The sequence below is a fragment of the Microtus ochrogaster genome, linkage group LG4, assembly GCF_000317375.1.
Source record: "Microtus ochrogaster isolate Prairie Vole_2 linkage group LG4, MicOch1.0, whole genome shotgun sequence".
In the NCBI taxonomy this organism is placed as follows: domain Eukaryota; kingdom Metazoa; phylum Chordata; class Mammalia; order Rodentia; family Cricetidae; genus Microtus; species Microtus ochrogaster.
The window spans coordinates 22,356,361-22,364,050 of record NC_022030.1 but is presented as its reverse complement, the minus strand read 5'-3'; the positions used below and the strand labels follow the sequence as shown (position 1 = coordinate 22,364,050).

Below are 7,690 nucleotides of genomic sequence, written 5' to 3'. Positions count from 1 at the left end.
CTCCTGAGTGCTGAGATTAAAGGCGTGCGCCACCACCGCCCAGCGAAAGGTCAAATTTTTATACTAAGTTATAATTCCACCTGGCATGTGGCGACAAGCTCAGGAATAGAGGGCTAGCCATGGCTCCACAGGGAGTTTGAGGCCAATCAGGGAAGCACAAAACTATCTCAAAAACACAAGAGGTGCTGGAGAGGTGGCTCAGCAGTTGAAAGCACTGGCTGCTCTTGCTGAACCCAGGTTTGGTTCTCAGCGCCCACACAGCAGCCCACAACACCTGCAATCCAGGGATCCAATGTCCTCTTCTGGCCTCTACGCAGACACACATATAGGCAAAAGACTCACACACATAAAACAAAATGAATAAATCTAAAACAAACCAAAACAGCAAAAAGGGGAAAGAACCGAAGGACAGTTGCAGTGGGATGGCTCAGTGGGCAAAGGTGCTGCTGGCAAACCCGGTCCTTGGAGGGCAACTCAAGACTCACGCAGAGGAGAAAACCATACCCATGTGCACCATGGCACAAGATAAATAAAAACAAACAAAACACATGAAACTGCTGACTCGTAAAGGTGCTATCTGGAAGGCCATTTTCTTGTCTGTGCTAACAACTGAGCTTAGGCCTGTGGTTTCACCACACCTGGCCCTTCCATTGTATGTGTGTGTGTGTGTGTGTGTGTGTGTGTAACTGGTTCTCTCCTTAATGAGGGTCCAGGAACTGATCTCAGGCTGACTGGCTCCTGCGACCAGCTCCTATTTTTTTTTTGAGACAGGGTTTCACTGTGTAGTCCTGGTTATCCTGGAACTCACTAGCGTAGCACAGGCTGGCCTTGAATTTACAGAGATCCACCTGCCGCCGTCTCCAAATGCTGGGATTAGAGGTGTGTGCCATCACTGTCCGGCTTGTTTGTTTACTTTTTGTTTTTTCGGGACAGGGTTTCTCTGTAGCTTTGGAGCCTGTCCTGGAACTAGCTCTTGTAGACCAGACTGGCTTCGAACTCACAGAGATCCACCTGCCTCTGCCTCCTGAGTGCTGGGATTAAAGGCATGCGCCACCACCGCCTGGTGTTTATTTTGTTTTTTAACCGAGTACCACTGTTTATCTTTGGCTTGCCTCCTAACTCCTCCTGAAAGCTGAGATTACAGGTGTGCCCACTGTCTCCAGCGCTGGAGGAACTTAAGTAAAGATCAGAAGGCTCAGCCATGTGGGTTTGTGGAAGTGAACTTTGTGGATAGAGAATACAACACAAAACAGGAAAGGGAATGGAGCAGAGCTTAGAATCGGATGTCTAAGCATGACGTACACAGAGGCCTTTTGTGTTCTTGCTTCTCCCAGTCTGGCTAGCCTGACTGCTCACAGTCGTTCACCACAATTCTTTAGCGCTCTGTACCCCCCCCCCCACGTAAGTAGCCTCAGGAGGTAGCTCAAACACCCTTCCCTCCAGGAAGCCTTTTCTCACGCCCCCAAGCGAAGTCAAGTGCCTCCTGTGTTTGACCATTCCCCCGGGGTGTCTCTAACCGGGTCCAGACAACTCTGGTTTGTCACTGTCTACTGAACACTGCTTTTCACCAGGTTTAACTGGGGGTTCCATGAGGGCAGGGCCTATACTGGTTATCACACCGGGCAAAGCACAGCAAGTATTTGCTCAGTAAATAAACAAACGAATGAACGTGGTGTGGGGTCCCAGGAAGGGGGGGCCTCACATGGACGCGGCAGCCATCATCCACAGGATAGGAGCCCAGCAATGCATCCTCTTGATCCAACTTGCTGTAGAACTTGTCGTCGGCGCCATACAGCTCCAGTTCCATGCAGGAAGCAGGACTGCCCACCACCAGTTCTAGTTTACACTGTGGCAAGGTGGCAGGAGAGGAGAAAGGCTGTCAGAGGCCTCACTTTCGGGCTCGTGTCAACAACTGCGATGGCATCCCTGCTGGGTCCCCTCTGGGTCCCTCCCCCTCGGCTCTCTGGAGCATCTGATTTTCCCGGGTCCCGCCCCTACCCTGTGGACTGTTTCTCTGGGGCTCCCACGCTCCGGAGGCTGGTTGCCAGTCTCTGCAGCCTCGCCTCAAACTCCGCCCACTAGCCTCAGGCCCCGCCCCTGGACCCCGCCCCCAATGCCACACCTTGAACTCTGCGATGGTCAGGCTACGACTGTACCGCTTCTCCGAGCGGAAGCTGTTGAGAGAGCTGCTGATGAAAACCGTCACCGTGGGCGCCGAGATCCCCGTCACCTCCATCTTGCCGCGCTCTGTAGTGGCCCACGATCCGGTTCAGCAGCCTCACACCGGCTCCGCAGTGGCCGCCGCTGCTTCTGGGATATCAGTCCCGCCCCTGGTCCCGAAGCTGACCAATACAAGCGCTCCAACAAACACGATCGGCCAATCGCTATCTTCCTTTCTCCACCTCCAGACTGAGTCTCGGACAGGTCCAGCCAATCCAGAGAGGGGGTCCATGCCTCTCGGTTCTTCCAATAGCTGCACGGGAAGCCGCCCAGGAGGGCGGGAGGAGGAGGACGCCAAGAAGAAAGACTGGCTGGAGTTAGCCTGGTTCGCCATGAGTAAGCTCGGCGCATGTGCCTGACGCCAAGAAGAGAGCGACGGCTTCTTCCGTTTACGCTCAGTGCCTTGCGGGTGGCGTTGCGCATCGCAGTCTCACCCCTTGTCCTAGATCCGTGTAAGTCGAGAAGCCAGGGTACCAGAGGATTGCGGCAAGCCGTCAGCCAGACCCCCGCAAGAGCGAGAGCCCGCGTGCGTGCGCGCGCGCTCAGCCCCTGCCCGCGGTCTGACCCTTCCCGCTGTCCGTAGAGCGGCCGCGCAAGCGCGGAAGATTCGACAAGCCCGTCGCTATGGAACCGGACGGGACCTACGAGCCGGGCTTCGTGGGTATTCGATTCTGCCAGGAATGGTGAGTCACGGGCAGCTGGTGTGGCAAAGCAGTGAGGATTGGCTTGGGGGCTGACCTGTGACCTCCCTCTCCCCACAGTAATAACATGCTGTACCCCAAGGAGGACAAGGAGAACCGCATTCTGCTGTACGCGGTGAGTGCCGGCCGCCCTCTTCAGCCCTCCTCTCCGCTCCCGGCTGGGTCCCACGCTTTTGCCTCTTTACTGCCTCTCAATGCACCCTCTCTCTCTTCTTGTCCTTCCCCTCCGGGGATCATCCTGCCCTCCCTTCCTCTGATATGTTTGTGACACCCCTCCCGCCACTTTCCCCCCTCCTGTAGTGCCGCAATTGCGATTACCAGCAGGAAGCTGACAACAGCTGCATCTACGTCAACAAAATCACGCACGAAGTGGAGTGAGTGGCGGGACCCCGGCTTTGGGCACGGGTATGCTGCTCTCGGGACAGCCAGTCTAACCGTAATTACTCGCTTCCCCATCCCTGCAGCGAGCTGACCCAGATCATCGCAGACGTGTCTCAGGACCCCACGCTACCTCGGACGGAGGACCACCCTTGCCAGAAGTGAGTGGCCTGGGGGAAAGAGAGTGGCAGTCCCCTGGGGATGACGAGGGTCTTTTCACACTTTTAGTAACTGAACCGTCCCCGTAGGTGTGGCCACAAGGAGGCAGTGTTCTTCCAGTCACACAGTGCCCGAGCTGAGGTGAGTGGGCCACCTTCCTGGGTGGCTGGGTGGCTCCCCAGGGGGTGGGAACGCCAGTTTGGGGCTGATCTTATGCTTCCTCGAATCAAGATTGGAAAGTTCCTTTGACTGTTCTTTGGGGTACCCCATACTACTGTCCCCTGGGTTCAGACCCTTTCTAATTGAGCGTTCTTCTTGCCAGGACGCCATGCGCCTGTACTACGTATGCACCGCCCCACACTGCGGCCACCGCTGGACTGAATGACCCTTTCCCACCTATAATAAATGCCAGTTTTTATACTAGCGTTTCCCGTTTATTCGTCTCGTGGATAGGAAGCGCCGGTATATCAGGGTGTGCGGTGGAGCGTGCGATGCTGTGCGTAAGCATCAGGCCGAGAGCTGGTGAAACCACAGTCTTCACACACGTGCAGCTTCTCCCTGCGCTCCCGGTAAGCATAGCTGGCCGGCTGCCCGTGTACCTTGGCAAGATGAGCTTCAAGGGAGCAGCGCTGAGTGAAAGCTTTCCCACAGGCTCCACAGCGGAACGGCCGTATTCCTGTAATGATGAGGGGCAGGGGCGATGGCTGCCGACTCTAGGCTTGGACTGTAAACTGTAGGTGGACTTCCTACCTTGCATTTCCTGTCCTTATTTCAGGCTGGGCAGACACTGACATTCACGGCCCACCAGCCATCTGCTATCCCTTCCCTAAGGCAACAGGAGCCAGACTTTGGGTGGGGAAGCTCTCCTGAGAAAGGCAGGGGCCCTTAGCAACTTGGGAAGTTCCCCTGACTGCCCTAAATCTGGATTCTGAAAGTTTATTGTTCTGTTGTGAGACGGTTTCTCTGTATAGCCCTGGTGGTTCTGGAACTTGCTCTGTAGACCAGGCTGGCCTTAAATTCACGTAAATCTGCCTGCCTCTGCCTCCCAAGTGCTAGGATTAAAGATGTGTGCCACCACCACCCAGCTTTATTGATTGATTTATTTTTTAATGATTTACTTATTTTTATTTTATGTGCATTGGGTATTTGCTTACATGTTTGTCTGTGTAAAGGCATAGGGTCCTCCAGAACTGAAATAACAGACCCCTGGGAGCTGCCATGTAGGTGGTGCTGGGAGCGGAACCGAGCTACTCTGGAAGAGCAGCTGATGCTCTTAACCACTGAGCCACACCTGCAGCCCTGTTGATTATTTGGAGTGTAGCCCTATTTGGTCTGGAACTCAGATCTGCTGGGATTAAAAGCAAATACTACCAAGCCTGGCATAGGTTTTTAACTATGTTTTGTTTAGTGTGTGTTTGTGTGTGCATGTGAGTGAACCTGTGCACAAATGCCATGGCACAAGTCAGAAGGTAATAGAGGGAGTCTGTTCCTACGTCACCTGCGTCCTGGGGATTTAACTCAGGTTGTCAGGCTTGCCAGCGATTGCCTTTACTCACTGAGAAATCTTTCTGGCCCCAGAACCTGAATTCTGTAGCCAGCACCCATCTCTACCCATCTCTACCCACTGCCTGACCCCTTTCTTTCTTTCTTTTTTTTAAATATTTATTTATTTATTTATTTATTATGTATACAATATTCTGTCTGTGTGTATGTCTGCAGGCCAGAAGAGGGCACCAGACCTCATTACAGATGGCTGTGAGCCACCATGTGGTTGCTGGGAATTGAACTCAGGACCTTTGGAAGAACAGGCAGTGCTCTTAACCACTGAGCCATCTCTCCAGCCCCCCTGACCCCTTTCTTGATGCCATCTTATTCCCACCCCCTCTGAGGTACATCATGTCTCCAGTCTCTCGTGATGTGTCCCTGCTACTCATCCCCACACCCTGGGGACCCCATACTCCATGCATATCCCTCTGGTTCATTCTCTTGCCATCCCCATCTGGTGTCCATAAGACCCTCATTGTCCCTGCTGTTGCTCACCCGTGTGCGTCCTCATGTGGCGCTTGAGATCGAAGGCATCGTGGAAGCCCTTGCCGCAGCAGTGACACACGTGGCGCCGAGCCGGGCTATGGCACTTGAGGTGCCGAGTCAGCATGCGCTGCAGCGGGAAGGACTTGGGGCAAAGTGGGCATCCAAGTGTCCCCGGGGCCCTGGGAGCAGAGGTCAGGGTTCCCTGTGAGGACTGCCAGAGGGGTGCAGGAGTTAGCCGGGCCAGCTGGATCCTGCCCAGGCTTTGCTACTCCACAAACAAAAATTAAGTGTGCCCACAGCTAAGGACCACGAGAAGAGGGTCTGTGGGTAGCAGGGACAGGTGCCACCCTCTCCTCAAGACCTTCCTTAACCAATCCCATCACTGACCCTTCATGTCCCTCCATTGCCAGGAGCACACTTTGCTGATACAAGCTTTCCTAGTTTTATTGTCTGTGCTCCGTGAGGAAGTGGACGTCCGTCCCTTCTGCTGGATCCTCAGCACCTTGCTCAGTGTGGGCCTCTCAGATACCAAGCTGACCCCAAGCTCTCTCAGTTTTGACTAGTACTTTCCTGCCTCTCAAAGACAGCACAGCTGGCCTTCCTGGGAGGTTAAGGCAGCAGAGCCCCTGCCCCCATCTCTGTTACCCTATCCTGTGTTGATGTAAATCACGTTCCACCTAGTTTGCACCCACCGGACACAGCTCCCTAGAGCAGGGCCCTACAGCTGCCCCCCCCCCCCCCAACACACACACCCTGGGAGTGCGGGTCTTAACTGAGACTGGACTGAGCTGGCTGCGGGGGAAAGGAGAGGCATGCCAAGTGAAGAAGGTCCTGGGCCGGAAGTGTGTGCAACAGGGCCTGGAGTAAGGGTCAGCCAACTTCGCGAATGCGGGTGGAAATTTGTCCCCGTGCCAGCCGCAGACTCACCGCTGCCCAAGTGTCTCTCAGACCAGGAGATCTGTGCGCTGGTGGCACTGCCAGGCTGCAGCAGTCTGGGGAGAGAAGCCAGAGGGTGACCCCTTGTGTCTCCCTGGCCCGTCACCGCCAGGCCCAGGGAGGTGCATACCTGGGATATAGGCATCTCCCCGGAGCTGGTCAGGCAGACGGCTCCAGTTAGGTGCTTGTGGACGGCGGCTCCTCACAAGGAAGACCCGGGGCATTGCTGTCAGGATGGTGCAGTGGTTCCCCACAGGACTGCCTCCTCTGTCTGCTGCCTGTCAGACCTCAGCCCAGAACTTTGCAGCGCTAGGTGAGGTCAGGAGACCCACGGAGGAGCCTCATTCTCTTTATGCAAATTTTGGGACAAGCCCCGGGAGCAGCCTTAACTGGCTCTCCTTACCTCTGCTCCAGGGCCTGCCATTATGGCTCCTTCCCTAGGCCAGGCTCCCAAGGAACACTGCAATCTCCAGGGGCTGAGCCACTTAGAGGACCCCCAGAGAGGCTTGAGTGAGGGAAGAACCTAGGCTGCGCCTCAGGCTGGAGAGAAGAAAGATACATGGCCCCAGTCCTGGCACGGTGAAGGACTCCAGGGACGGTTTACCAGGCAAATCAGCCCGTGTCCGATCCCCGCCACACACATCATCAGTCTGCCTGGTTATTCAAATCACACAGCTGTCCAAGGATGCGGGTGGGCACAGCTGTGATTGTTCTGTGCCACGGGTGTAGGGTGACAGCCGAACCTCCTCAGGCAGGAAGATCTCTCTGATCTTCAGACTTCCGAAGATGACATGGCATCCATCTTTCTAGCTTAGGGCATTACAATGCTGGTTTGTCAACAATCCAGTTCCTAGTGAACTCACAGGACTCCTCCAATCCCTGGAGCTGCCAGGAACTTACTACACTCCAGGTAGGCTGTTCTAGATTGATCCTTATCTGATGTCTGAATACTGGGCACTCTCCCCACAGTTATCTTCGCTTTATTTATTTATTTATTTGTTTGTTTCTTTGTTTGAGACAGGGTTTCTCTGTGTAGCCTTGGGTGTCCTGGAATTTGCTCTGTCAACCAGGCTAGCTGCAAACACAGAAATCCTCCTGCCTCTGCCTCCCAAGTGCTGGGATTAAAGGTGTGTGCCACCCAGCCCAGTTGGTCTTGGTGTTTGTTTTACTCACACCAATAGAAGTCCTAAAACCTGGGTTCAAGGGATTGAACTCAGGTCACCAGGCTTGCATGGCAAATGCCTTCACCTGCTGAGCCATCTCAC

At 54.6% G+C, this 7,690-nt stretch overlaps 4 protein-coding genes across 5 annotated transcripts in view; 2 read left to right on the top strand and 2 right to left on the bottom strand.

The window, feature by feature from the left end:
• The window catches only part of Tbcb (tubulin folding cofactor B), a 6,011-nt gene extending 3,680 nt beyond the window's left edge, over positions 1-2,331 (bottom strand). Inside the window, exons 1-2 of one of the 2 annotated variants that reach the window (XM_005361262.3) lie at positions 2,123-2,331; positions 1,703-1,846 (exon numbers count right to left, since the gene is read on the bottom strand). In XM_005361262.3, coding sequence (XP_005361319.1) covers positions 1,703-1,846; positions 2,123-2,236 — 258 coding nt within the window. In that variant the 5' untranslated portion in view covers positions 2,237-2,331. Of the gene's footprint in view, positions 1-1,702; positions 1,847-1,998; positions 2,022-2,122 lie in introns of those variants that run through there. The other variant, XM_013351567.2, reaches the window with a different exon arrangement.
• The window catches only part of LOC113457658 (zinc finger protein 420-like), a 1,205,902-nt gene that overhangs the window by 57,085 nt on the left and 1,141,127 nt on the right, over positions 1-7,690 (top strand). The gene's annotated exons all lie outside the window — the stretch shown is intronic.
• Positions 2,808-3,875, top strand: Polr2i (RNA polymerase II subunit I). Its single transcript, XM_026786301.1, has 6 exons — positions 2,808-2,903; positions 2,982-3,036; positions 3,222-3,295; positions 3,386-3,460; positions 3,548-3,599; positions 3,781-3,875. The coding sequence occupies exons 1-6, from the start codon at positions 2,845-2,847 to the stop codon at positions 3,841-3,843; spliced, it is 378 nt and encodes a 125-aa protein (XP_026642102.1). The 5' UTR covers positions 2,808-2,844; the 3' UTR covers positions 3,844-3,875.
• Positions 3,918-6,649, bottom strand: Ovol3 (ovo like zinc finger 3). Its single transcript, XM_013351570.2, has 4 exons — positions 6,556-6,649; positions 6,417-6,481; positions 5,499-5,700; positions 3,918-4,134 (listed from the first exon to the last, which is right to left on the bottom strand). Exons 1-4 carry the CDS (start codon positions 6,647-6,649, stop codon positions 3,926-3,928), a joined length of 570 nt encoding a protein of 189 aa, XP_013207024.1. The 3' UTR covers positions 3,918-3,925.